Raw genomic sequence first — 12,898 nt, forward strand, 5'->3', positions numbered from 1 at the left:
CGCAGTCGTCCGCTGCTGCTACTGCCGGCCCCGCCGCCGCCGTTCCATCCTCAAGCAGCAGCACCAGTGCGGACCCGAATGCTGGGAGGAAGCCGTCTGTGGCAGCTATCACCACAGCTGGACTAGGAATGTCCTCGCCGGTGCCCTCGCTTCACAATGTCAATCATCCAGCTTTTGCGAATGATCAACGACAGAACGAGCACCCCGCGCTGCAACACACGCCCTCCATCCTGAGCCAGGCACAGTCGCCTCCTCCACTGCCGGAAGGGTGGATTGCGCACCTGGACCAGAATTCAGGTCAATACTACTACATCCACCTCGCCACACAAGCGACGCAGTGGGAATTCCCAAAGGGGCCAAATCCCATTCACCACGAAGTAACTCCTCTTTCGCCCGTCGGCTCGACGTATGGCAACCCGCTGGCGTCCCCCTTCCTGGGCGGGAAGCAACCTCTTGCATCGCCGGCATATGCTCCCTCCACACCTGGTTATGCCGAGAGCATCATGAGTATGGCCACTGCCACACCATCAGCAGCAGGTTTCTCCGGACCACCGCCTAGCGCAGGTGTCGATATGTATAGGATCACGCCTACCAACGGCGTCTACTTTGGACCGTACCTGCGATATGTGAACATGGACGTGGAGAAGGGAATGTGGCTGGGGAGCATCATGATCGTGACCGACTCGCCGCAGCCTCCCACCATCCATATCCACCTGAGCCTGGACCTGTCTCCCAACCCACGGCAGCTCACCCCGCAGGCTATTTTCACACACCAGCGGTGGACGTTCTACAAATACGACTTGGAGCTCAAGATGGGCGAGGGCAACACCACCGAGCGGTGGACATATGCGGTCACGTCACATCTGGGCTGCACGAGGTACGAGTTTGTGGTGGCCGGCCGGTATGAGAACGGGTGGCGGTTCATCGCGCACTCGGGCAACGACTTCTCGATAACCACGTCGCAAAATGACCGCTCTAAGCTAGGCGGCGCAGGTCTTATGTGGAAAGACGTACTGCAGAAGAACGTCGAGTGCAGTGGCTTCCACGTGCAATTAGGCCTGGGCGATCAGATCTATGGAGATCGACTGTGGAAAGAGGTGCCTCTCCTGCGGCAGTGGTTGACCATGCAGGGCAGAGAGAATCGAAAGAACGCACAGTGGACGGCGCGGCACGAGGAGGACGTGTCACATGCATACTTCCACTACTACACAAGCCACTTCGACCAGCCTTTCCTACGTGAGGCGTTCGCACAGATCCCTCACGTCTTGCAGCTCGACGATCACGACATGTAGGCGTCATCCTCGTTACTCCGTTGCTCTGGGAATCTTGCTGACATGTTCATTATTAGCTTTGACGGCTTCGGCTCTTATCCAGCCTACATGCAGCAGTCCGCCATCTTCAAGAACGTTGGCCGGATAGCAATCGAGATGTACCTCCTCTTCCAGCACCACACCACCGTGGAGATGCTGCGCAATGTCAACTCGGATCTGGATCTATTTACCATCACAGGAACAGGGTGGCACTTTGTGAAATACCTTGGCCCATCCGTCGTCGTCGTCGGGCCGGATTTACGATCCGAGAGAAACCAACAGCGTGTCATGGCGGGCCCTACGTACCAGGGTATCTTCCCGAAAGTTGCCATGTTACCGCCGTCCGTGCAGCACTGTATATGGATGCTCTCGGTGCCGGTCGTCTATCCGCGCCTCGATACGGTTGAGACACTCGCCAACACATTTGCCACCGGCAAGAAGGCCGTCAACACGACATACAACCTGCTGGGCAAGGCGACCTCGTCCGTGGCGGGCATCATCGGCGGGAAGGAGGTCGTCCAACAAGGCTTCACGCAGGTGAAGAAGGCAGTTGGCAAGACGGGGCTCATGGGCAACGTGCTCAATCAGTTTGGTGAATTTGACCTCGCCGAGGAGCTCAAGGACCTCTGGACGCACGAGTCCAAGGACCTAGAGAGGACGTACCTGATCAGGACGCTTCAGGGCATCTCACAGCAAAAGGGCATACGGATGACGTTCTTTTCCGGAGGTGAGTGCCTTGATGATTTTCTTCCCAACCCCGGTAAGGTTGAGCGTACCACAGATTACTGACTCTCTCGTTTGCTTGTAGACGTAAACTGCGCCGGTGCCGGGCTGGTCCATGACCCCTCACACCCATCCGACCACAAGACCATGTACCAAATCATCACGTCGCCTATCGTGGCCGCGCCTGCAGGCAACTACATTCTCAAGATGCTCCACAACAATCGGCTCCTTTACGTGCCCCTCAACGGCCACCGATCCACGCACGAGGTCTCGGACACCAAAGAGGACATGATGGAGATCTTCCATACCGACGCTTCGGGCGCTGCCCGCGAGCTCAAGAAGCTCATGGGCCGCCGCAACTACGCCGCCTGTGTCGTTTACGACCCGGATCAGATCAACAATGGTCAGCAGCAACAGCAGCAGCACGGCGGCAGCAACTACGCCCACAGCATCGCCAGCGGTGGCAGCGGCGGGGGCTCGTCGGCTGGTTTGAGCAAGCTGAGCCTCGCCATCGACTTTGTCGTCCAGGGAGATGGCCACTTGCCGGCGCCGACCAAGTACGGACCGGTCATCGTTCCGCACCTCGAGTTTGGGCATTGAGAAGGGGGAAGCGACCGAGCAAGTTTGTGTGGTTACGCGACGGTTTTTGGATTGTTATATTCGATCTAATGGACCATGACATATAGTCATACAAGATCTCATTCACAACCAACAAGGAAGAGAGAGAGAGAGAGAGAGAGAGTATAGCGACAAGATTCCAAGAAATGTAGGCATGGGGTTCTGGGCGTTGGAATGATGTTCTGACTGGTTGCTACATGCGACCCATTGAATATGACTACTATTATTACTTCCAATGAAACGTGGTATTTCCAGTCCGACTGTCATCAATTCTTAAAATGCTCCGTGCGGTGGGAGAGACAAACAGCAGTACACCGTCGAGATGGCGGCATCTACTTGCTTCCCACGGCCGAATCGCCCTCGGCGTGCCCTCTGATCAGCCGGAGGAATTCCATCTCAGGGGCGCAGCGGATGTAGATAGGGTAACAGTAATTGATTTTTAAATCCAGCGGGTACATACATACCTGCAGACTAGGACTTACATCCCCCATAAACACCTTCTTCTTCCAAGTCAATAACAGACTCATGCTCCTCCTCTCCTGTGGTAGCCCAAAATCATCACGCACTTCGTCTCTCATACGCTCTCTCAGAACTCCATAGGCATTCCGACAGCCTCCTCGTGTAACTTGCGCAGGGCATCATCCCTCTCGTCCCTCTCCTCCTTGATCCTCGCCTCGACCTCATCCCGAATCCCACCCAGATCAGGCGGTATTGTGCTCATCTGCACGCTCGGAGCGGCATTGACGAATCGCAGCTGCTCGCTTATGTGCATCCGGATCTCCTCGATGCGCTTCGGTGTGTTTCTGTTCGGCTTGGGCGCCTCGAGGATCTGCTCCAGGGTCGGGAACAACGTGTCCTGCCTGAAATGATCACGCCAGGGCGCATGCATCGGAAGGGTGGCGTCGATCTTGTCGGCGGCGTCGATGGCGATGGATGTCTCATGTGTCCACGCGCGGGCAACATTGCGGGGCGTGTAGCCACCGCCGCCGAACAAGATCATGGGAATATTCTGTGCCTTGCAGAACTCCACGCACTGTCCGTGGCCCTGGACCTGCAGATTAAACTTGCCCAGCCGGTCACCAGCGAGAGAGTCTGCACCACACTGGAGGGCGATCGCAGAGGGTCGAAACTTCTGGATCACCTCGCCGATAACGGTTCTGAAGAGCATGCCGTACTGCTCGTCTGTGATGCCATCTTGCAAGGGCACGTTGAGCGCATGGTGCGCACCAGGGTTCTGTTCACTCTGGGGCCCGTTGTCGGTGAGAGCGCCGGTGCCAGGGAAGAAGTTCTGCGGGTCGTACTTGTGGAAGGACACGGTCATGACGCGGTCCGTGGACAAGAACGCCTCCTCGACACCGTCGCCGTGGTGGACGTCGATATCGATGTAGAGAACCCTTGGGTAGCAACGCAGGAGCTGTAATATGGCAACGACAATATCGTTGATATAGCAGAAGCCTGATGCCTCCGTCTTCTTGGCATGGTGGAGGCCGCCACCCCAGGCGATGGCGATGTCCGACTGCCCCGAGCATATCTTCCGCGCGGCATCTAATGAGCTGCCTGCTGACATGGAGCAGTAGTCATACAGCCCCTCAAAGAGCGGGCAGTCAGACCCCCCCAGGTTGAACTTCAACTCGGTGCCAGGGTTCTCTATATCCCGGGGTATTGGTTCTGGTGCGACGGTGGCCAGGAAGTCGAGATAGTCAGAGGAGTGGAACGAGTTGAGCTCTTCATATGTGGCTGCCCTGGCAATGTAGTTGTCCATGGCAAAGTTCATGCCATAGGACATGATGAGACTCTTGGCCAGGGTCAGGCGCCAGGGCTTCATTGGATGCGTGAGACCAAAGTGGTATTTCTCCATCTCAGGGTTGACGTGAAAGGAAACAGTGTGACTTTTTGGTCTAGTTATGTTGTAGTTGAGTGCAGCACGCCTGCACTTGTTGAAGTAGGCAGCATTGTCCAACTCGCTTGGGCCCCCTAGGGGCACATACTCCTCCACTACCTGCTCATCATGATCTTCAGGCTTCTTGTGTGGTAGGTAGTTTGATTTTGGCGGGCGCCAGGCGTAAGGGTTCTCCATGCCCACAGCTCATGCAAGCAAGGTTGGTTGCAGAAGACCAGGCTCAAATGGTTGGTTGGATTGTTAGAGATGATGATGATGATGATCAGATACGGACGTTTTGGGTGGATCCTGGGCGGAAAATGAAGCTCTCCTTTGTGCTGCAACTTTCTCAAGATGTCTGAAGAGAGTATGTAAAACTTGGTGTGACTGGTGAAAGATCGCGTGTAGCTGGGAGGGATGTTATGATCTGATACAAAGACTGGGTGCACCGATTAATTTGTTGTTCGTTACAAGGCGTGTGATGGCAGAGAGGCAGGTGCTGAGTATCTGGGTAGGAGGAGGAGGAGGAGGAGGAGGACTTGTGGTAGTGGTGATAGTGGTGGCTGCTGTTCAAGAAGATGTAGAAGGGACGAGAGCCGGGATGTCTGCTGCGAGTTTGAATCTTGAATCAGCACAGACACTACCAGTGCTACTGGAATAGGTCTAGCTCAGGCCAACCAATGCTACCCAGCAGCCCTTCCTTGCCAGCCAGCAGCAGGTACATTGTACTACTATTGTGCATGGTAGTGGATGCAGGAGGGGTGGAGGGGTTCGAACAGCAGACACAAAGGCTAGAGGAAGGTGCTGGATGCATCTTTAGCGCAACGGCAGCCTCCTCAAGCTCGCCATTCGTCACCAAACCCTCTGACATCCCATCAACCTTCAGACTGGCTCAATCCCATCCCATCCATCGCTCTTCCTGCTGCACACCTCCTCTCATTATATATTCGACACACCTGGGAAGCCACACAACAGAGGTCTTCTTTGAACACACCTCATTCGACTTGTGACGCTGCCGCCCTTCTCTCGCAAGGCTGCAGCAGTTTGCGCGTGCCCATGTGCTGTGGCACCCCCGAACCACTTCGCCCGCAGGCCTGAACTCTTGTCTCCATAAAATTTTCAGCCTCAAAAGCGGAAATTCCTCCTCCTTGACGGGCCCCTTCCCCTCCTCGTGGGTCTTAACTTTTTTTTGTACATCTATCGAGCCCACCACTTTCCTGACTCCATCATCAAGTCAGATCAGGTCAGGTCCAGGTCCAGGTTCAGCCCAAGATACGACACCAACTCCTGAAGGTGAGCCCACTGGACTTTCTATCCCAGTTACCGGCTAGCCATCTGTCTACTTTTCCACCATGAAGCCGCAGTAGCGTCTACAAACCCAATCTCTCCCTCCCTCCCTTCACCTCCTTCTATTCACACTTGCCTCTGTCTCAACTGCTGTTTTTGTCCTTCCTTCTTCTGTCTGTCTCCACCACTCCCCCCTTTACTTTCATATGTAAACGCGCCCATCTGCCAATGCATCTCTGCGCCTGTACCTGTATGGGTTACGCGTCGTCGTTCGCCTCTCGTTGTTACGCGCTGCTGCGTGCTTGAGTTCTTGCGCGACCGTCTCGTTCCAGCAGACCAAAACATCACGCAACAGTATATACACAAGAGCAATCGATCGCCGTGTCTGACCGCGTCATTTTGCGCACCGGTTGACATCATGCCCAGAGACGATCTTTCCATCGACTTTGTCAAGAAGAATATGCCTCCCATCGAGTCGCTCGATCCCGCCCTCATCCTCGACGATTGGACGAATCGCGTCTCCAACCTGCCCGAGGAGATCAAGTTCATCCAGGATGAGATCACCGAGAAGGACCGCCAGGCTGCCGAGTGCCTGAAGATCATAGAAGAGCGAGACGGTCGCATTCAGAAATGGATCAAAGCCAACGGCAGCCACACGCATAACCCCCGCGAGGACACGTACAGGCACACGATCCGTGAAAACTTTAAGAAGGCCGAGCAGCTCTCCAACGAGAAGATCGCCCTCTCTCAGCGGCTCCAGAGCATCATCGACAAGCACCTTCGCTACCTCGACGTCCAGATCAAGATTCTCTACGACCGCAATGAGCCGGGCTTTGTCGATCCTGATGAGCTGCCTTCCCTCCTCCGACCCAGCGCCGCGAACATCTCCGCTCCCTCCGCAAGATCCATCAACCCCTCCGCAAATCCTGTCACCGCCGCCATCAGCAGCAGCCCTCTGACGAACCCTGCAAATCCCACCGGGCCCAAAACCACCAACCCTCAGGTGCGAAGCATACAAACCACCGCACACGCCTCCTCCTCCTCCTCCTCCGCCCCCGCCACCCCAGCCGCCAGCATGATCATGAAGCGCGGCGCCCGCGAAAGCTCAGCAGGTCCTGCCACCGGGTCTCTTCAGAGGGGACCTCGCTCCACGATCGGGCTGGGTACCGCGCCCAACACCTCCAGCGGCCTGGCACGACACTCCTCCCTAGGGCCGGGCACGCCCAAGGGACACACGGCGACCGGCGTACAGAGGGCAGGCAGTGCAGGGCCCCGGACAGGTGTGAAGGCTGGCACTACGATTGGGCGCAAGGGGACACCGTCAGGCGGCGTGAGCCGCACTATCAAGAAGGGTGGTACCCCGGCGGGTGGGCCGAAGAGCGGCCTGCAGCGCGTGCGCAAGTCGGTCAAGAACTCGCCGTCCTCCACGGCTGAGAGCGAGCTCTCCGACGCCGATAGCATCGTCAGCGGAGAGGAGTCGGAGGGTCCCCGGACGGGTGGGCGTGCGACCCCGGCCGGCCGGCCCTCGCACCCTGAGGGCGCGCACGGCGGGGCCCCGCGGACGAAGCGCGAGCACGACGAGGATCACAACTACGTGGAGGAAGACGAGGGCAGCGACGACAAGAAATACTGCATCTGCCAGAAGGTCAGCTTCGGGGACATGATCGCCTGTGACAACGAGGACTGTCCGTATGAGTGGTTTCACTGGACATGCGTCGGGCTCAAGAGTGAACCGCAGGGTGGGAAGTGGTTCTGTCCTGTGTGCACGGCACAAACGAAGAAGGGGAAGTGATACAAGCATGTTTCCAACGGCATGTACAGCAGGGCGTGCTCATTACACATGTACAAAAAGCATAAAAAAACATAATGAAAGAACAATGAAAGCGGCAACGGTCAGGGCTTTTCCTTGGTACCTTGGTTATCATACGTGAACTGGTCCTCTCCTTCGTGTCCTACCGCCATCACAAACACTGACTGGCCTGGAGAATTTGAAAGAGTATTTGCATTAGGCTCTGGTGTCTCACGCAAATGGCTAAATGGAGAGAGAACACTGAACAAATCACAAGACCCAGAAGAATTAATTTTTACTTTCTTGCATTAGTAAGTCTAATCTTTGTAAGGCAGATTGACTACGAGTTGGCTCTCAAAACTCCAAGGCAAAACGCATTTATCCCCCATCTCGCATCGTCGGCCCCTACCCCATTTTGCCTGTACGTTCCATCCTCAAAACCATGCACGTGAATTCGGCAGAGGAGTACAGCCAATGCAGAAATGAGAAAAGCCGTGCGGCGAAACCAAGGCAACAAAAGAAGGTATGCAGATAACCTCTTTAATGCTCCAGGAGGCGCAGGCTGCCCTGAACCACCACATTCTCTAGGATCGATCCTGGAGGAACGTCGATGGTGCTGCCCTCTGTTGCGACGATGATGACGGTTCCCTTCAGGGTCACGCCACGGCCCAGGTTAACAGCGCCGGTGATGGTCAGGTGATCAAGCTCAATGATCTTGGGGATGGAGGGGATGTGCTTCTGGAAGTCAGAGACCTTCTTGAAGTCACTGCCGAGCTTGATGAGGGGCGCGTCGCCGAAACGGGCGGAGTTCATCTGCAGCTGGCCGTGCTTGAGGCCGTACAAGTCAGACTTGACGAGCATCAGATCCGAGCAGGTCTTGACGGGCAGGAAACGCCGGCGGGGCACGTTGACACCGTGGGCGTTGTTGAAGTGCCGAATGGCAGCGCCGACAGCAGTCTCGAGCTGGATGATGCTGATGTCGCTCTCGCCCTTCTTGTCGCCAGGGATCGTCTTGCCGTTGGGGATGATCTCCATCTCCAGCTCGTTGTTCTCGACAACGCGCTTGATGGCCTGAACATTCATCCAGATGTTGTTGGTGTTGAAGTACTTGAACTTCTTGATCGACTTGAACTCGTTGACGTGCTCCTTGGGAACCTGAGCGATCTCCAGTAGGCGCACGGAGCCCTCGTAGTCGATGATGGTACCACCCTTGACATCAGCCTTGGTCTTGTTGGTCAACTCCATGATGTACTCGGCCTTAGTCTCCATCATGTGCTGCAGGATGCGCAGGTCGACAACAGCGCCCAGGTTGTCAACGTTGGAGAGGAAGATGACCTCAATGCCACGCTCAATCAGCTTGTCCAGGATTCCCGAGTTGTACAGGGACTCGAACACGTCACCGTGTCCGGGAGGGTACCACTCGTTGATCGGCGATTCGAAATCCTTGGGGACAGGGAGGAGAGAGTCCTTGTAGATTCTAGGGTAACGAGACTGGTTGAAGGTGAGGATGTCGACGTTGTGGCCCTCGTACTTCTTGATGATAGCCGCAGTGTCATCGTTGGTGTTGAACGAGTTCATCAGGATGAAAGGCACATTGGTGCCATAGGTGCGGTTCAGGTACTCGACTTGTCGGACGGAGAGATCCAGGAAGGACATGCCGTCGCGGACCTCAATGACGGACTTGGGGCCAACGCATCCCATGGAGGTGCCGAGACCACCGTTAAGCTTCAGAACGGCCAGCTTGTTCAGGAAGTCGACGGACTCGGAGTTGGCGAGGTCATCGTAGTCAACAACCTGGTTCTGTGCAGGAGGTGCGATACGGTCCCAGTCGCTGAAATTCATCACATGTCAGCGATCTGTTTGGCTCTCAATGTAAAGCAACAGGAATGGAGCTAGAGCACATACACAGCATTGCCCTTGGCCTTGTCGTTCAGGTATCGTCGGAACAGAGAGAAGAAGTTGTCCATCTCAGTCTCGAAAAGCTAAATCCAGGCGTGAGCTGTGCGCCCTGTTTGTCCAGGTCTGTACTAGTATCTCACCTGCTTCTGCTCGGGGTCCTTCACTGTCTCAGCCAGAGTAGTGAGGGAGTTCCGCATCTGGGCAGCGGCGATGTTGGTGCTTGTGTTCTCGAAAGCCTGTTTTGGGGTATTTTGTCAGCGTAAAGTGCTGGGTATGGGCTATTGAGCAGGTGCCAGTTTGCTATGGTTGGTTGAAGCCAGCTGCCACTGGGAGCACAGTCCTGCTCTGTGTGTTGCAACATTGTCATGTCGCCACTGGCAAGGAGCTATGCATTGTCTGGATTGTGTATGACAGACAAATGCTGGCACACAGGAGCAAGCCTGTCCTGGCAGCTCTCCAGAAGGCCAATGCCCTCAGAGAAACAATGTACACATGCGCTGCAATCATCCCAAGGATTATGAAAGTGGAAAGGTCTGGTGTATACTGACCATGTGAGATCTAGTCTTGCCATGATGCTTGTTCGCGAACTCAGCCTCAGAATCGCCATTGCCAGGCTTGAGGTGGGACGGGATGGCACTCTTGATTGCCTGTGCAGCCATTTTGTCTGGTGTTTCTGGTGCAGAGATTGGTAGAGGGGATTCTAGGTTCTGGCAAGCGACGGATTGACTCGAGTCACTTGGGATCGGCAGGTGGTTTGTGGAAGAGGGAGGAATTGACAAGCGTGTCGTGTCGAAAGTTGGAAGTCAATCTCCAAGTAGTGCGTAGTCTATGTACCAGCAGAAAAGATTAGCGCCCGTTTGACGTAATGAAAGGTCAGGCCAGGCCACACACAGTAAGGGGGAAGAGGGGTCGAATGGGCAACAGCTGCTTCTGATCTTTTGCTTTTACCAGCTAGCTGTGTCGCTCTCAAAACAGTGTGTGCACAGTTTGCAGCTGCTAGTGAACTTTCACATCACATGAAAAGACACAAACACTGTCTGCGTGTGACAGTGTACAGAGAACGGCAGTTGGGGGAAGCTCAAGAATGCAGAATTATTGCTGTTGTTGTGCATGACAGCTATGCAGCATTGCTGGGCGAGGGAGAGGTGAAGTGACGGCCATAGCTCTCTGGCTTGGGGGGCATGGGGGCATACTCACATGTTGCTCAGCAAAGGTAAAGGAGCTGTTCTACACAGAGCTTGAGGCTGGAGGCAGAAAGAGAAGGGGAGGGGAGGAACAGCACGAGGATTTGGACAGCAGCGGACGAGGACAACTTTAAAGATGAAATTCTGGTGGATCCCTATTCCAGGGGGTCGAGAGTTCAGGGGACAAGGAGACAGCTTTCTTTCTTTCTCTCCTATCCTATAAATTCCAAGGTCGCACTTGCTCATGGTTAAGGTCTGGAGGGGCGGTCACCAATGTACTATGTACCCACATATCTTGGTGTTAGTGCATAGGTACCCCCTTGTATCCCCCCCCTTCTCTCTATCCCCCGCCATATCTTGCAGCACTTGCATTTGTTGGTGGGGATACCTGTCCCTAAGCAAGCCCCCTCTAAGCTGATCTTGGCCAGAAATAAGTATCTCTGCCGCGTCTAGAAGGTGTGCCATTTCATGTTCCCTACCCTGCAACTTGTCGTGTTCCCAACCATGAAAATCTCGACCCTGTTTGTGTCTGGAAATTTGCCATCCCGCCCAGACCGATAGGGTTTGCCGTGTTGAGGAGGCAAAAAAATGGGCGAACAACCTAGCGGCTGCAACAGTTGTCTGGCTCATTTGCCAGCGAGGGAGCTAAGTGTGCACTAGCCACTGAGCCGTGCGGCATATCAAGAGTGTCAGGTGTGTGTATGTGTATCTCTCAGCTCGACTGGAGTCGCAAATCTTTCGCCATATCTCTTCTAGACGGTCGCATTGACGAAAGCTTTACGGAATGCGGCATCTCTCGCTCTCTCTCTCTCTCTCTCTCTCTCTCTCTCTCTCTCTCTCTCTCTCTCTCTCTCTCTCTCTCTCTCTCTCTCTCTCTCTCTCTCTCTCTCTCTCTCATTCTCAGACTGTCATCAATCCTCAGACAGAGGGATTTGCAGTGGCTGTTTTGAGAATCCTGATGGACGCTCTCACTCTCGTTCCAAAGTATCTCAGATGATCCTTTGAAAGTTATACTGGAAATAACAAGTTGAAACCCCTCCTTCCAGATGACAATGACATCAGACTAGGTAAAAATCTAGCAAAAGCAAAAGTGGCATGCCTACATCCATGGGTAGCTCGCGAGGCGACCGTTGGCTGAGGCGAGTCTCAACAATCCTTTTTAGAGCGCTGGAGGCGGGAGGAAGAGGAGGTACATGAGTGTCTAACACTGTAGAGGGGCACGACATCCACGCCACCCCCAAGAACCCCCCTTCTCCCCTTGTGGGCGCCCACCACGGGAGCTAAAAATGGACGGCCATATCGACAGCAACCTTCGACAGCTCATAGTGGGACACGCGAAATTTGACAATTCAGTCATGGATCCGGCTTCGTATAAACTGAATTCAATACGAAAACCATCAGAGTGGTCCGCCCGGGGGGAGGAGGCGGGGAGGAGGCCCTAAATTCGAGGAAGTGGCATCCTGGAAATGTGAACAATTCCAGCAAGTTGCCCTCGGAAGGAGGTCGTATAGTAATCGACACAGGGGATAGCTCTTGCTCTCAAGGGCCTTAACCCCCCCCCCCCCCCATGGAAATAAACTGCCATGTTTTGTTTTGTCTCCGGTACGGGATAGCTTAGGTAGGCTGGCAGGGCTGGCTGGCTGGATGTGTGTTTAACCCATCGCATATTTGATATGATTGGTTGCATAACGTTTGATACAAACCTTGAGGGAAAATAATAAACAATGAGAAAAAAATCTTCACCCCTCAAGACACAACAAGCAGTCCGTCAATGCATATTATCCTGACTGCTGGCTAACACGTCCACAACAGACACCTATCACCAAGTCATATCGATACATGTGTTCTCGCATGGTGGTGTTGTCCAGCTGGGGGTGGGAGGGTCCCACGTGGGTCTTATGGAAGAGCTATGCGGGTCGTTTTGGTCTTGCTCTTTAGCGATTAGGCATGCTAGGGGTGGATCAACAACGTCAAGGTCGTCCCTTCCCCCCTGACGGGACTTGTTCTTGCTGTCTCTGGCAATCGTTCCTTTATCGCTCTTGTCAAACATACGCGGCTTCTAGAACAATTCCCCTTCCACCATTCCTCTTTCAAGGTCAGGGCGGCCCAGAACCCACCATTAGGACGGATGCGATTTGAGAGGCTGATAGGCTATGGCGACGGTAGCGGCCGGCAGTACAGTACTGCTTTCGCTGCAAGGTTTCAGATT

At 54.6% G+C, this 12,898-nt stretch overlaps 3 protein-coding genes across 3 annotated transcripts; 1 reads left to right on the forward strand and 2 right to left on the reverse strand.

The window, feature by feature from the left end:
* Nucleotides 1-1,899: 1,899 nt before the first annotated feature.
* Nucleotides 1,900-2,911, forward strand: M406DRAFT_356741 (uncharacterized protein). Its single transcript, XM_040923515.1, has 2 exons — nt 1,900-2,037; nt 2,119-2,911. The coding sequence occupies exons 1-2, from the start codon at nt 2,019-2,021 to the stop codon at nt 2,631-2,633; spliced, it is 534 nt and encodes a 177-aa protein (XP_040775906.1). The 5' UTR covers nt 1,900-2,018; the 3' UTR covers nt 2,634-2,911.
* A 326-nt stretch (nt 2,912-3,237) lies between these two features.
* M406DRAFT_331261 (histone deacetylase) lies at nt 3,238-4,728 on the reverse strand (the record flags this gene model as incomplete). The annotated part of the gene is made up of 1 exon (XM_040920611.1): nt 3,238-4,728. The coding sequence occupies one exon, from the start codon at nt 4,726-4,728 to the stop codon at nt 3,238-3,240; it is 1,491 nt and encodes a 496-aa protein (XP_040775907.1).
* Nucleotides 4,729-7,886: 3,158 nt separating this feature from the next.
* On the reverse strand, nt 7,887-10,730 carry M406DRAFT_356743 (uncharacterized protein). Its single transcript, XM_040923516.1, has 5 exons — nt 10,703-10,730; nt 10,054-10,331; nt 9,646-9,741; nt 9,512-9,588; nt 7,887-9,437 (listed from the first exon to the last, which is right to left on the reverse strand). The coding sequence occupies exons 2-5, from the start codon at nt 10,162-10,164 to the stop codon at nt 8,147-8,149; spliced, it is 1,575 nt and encodes a 524-aa protein (XP_040775908.1). The 5' UTR covers nt 10,165-10,331; nt 10,703-10,730; the 3' UTR covers nt 7,887-8,146.
* Between the last annotated feature and the right edge of the window lie 2,168 nt (nt 10,731-12,898).

The sequence above is a fragment of the Cryphonectria parasitica genome, assembly GCF_011745365.1.
Source record: "Cryphonectria parasitica EP155 unplaced genomic scaffold M406scaffold_5, whole genome shotgun sequence".
Lineage (NCBI taxonomy): Eukaryota > Fungi > Ascomycota > Sordariomycetes > Diaporthales > Cryphonectriaceae > Cryphonectria > Cryphonectria parasitica.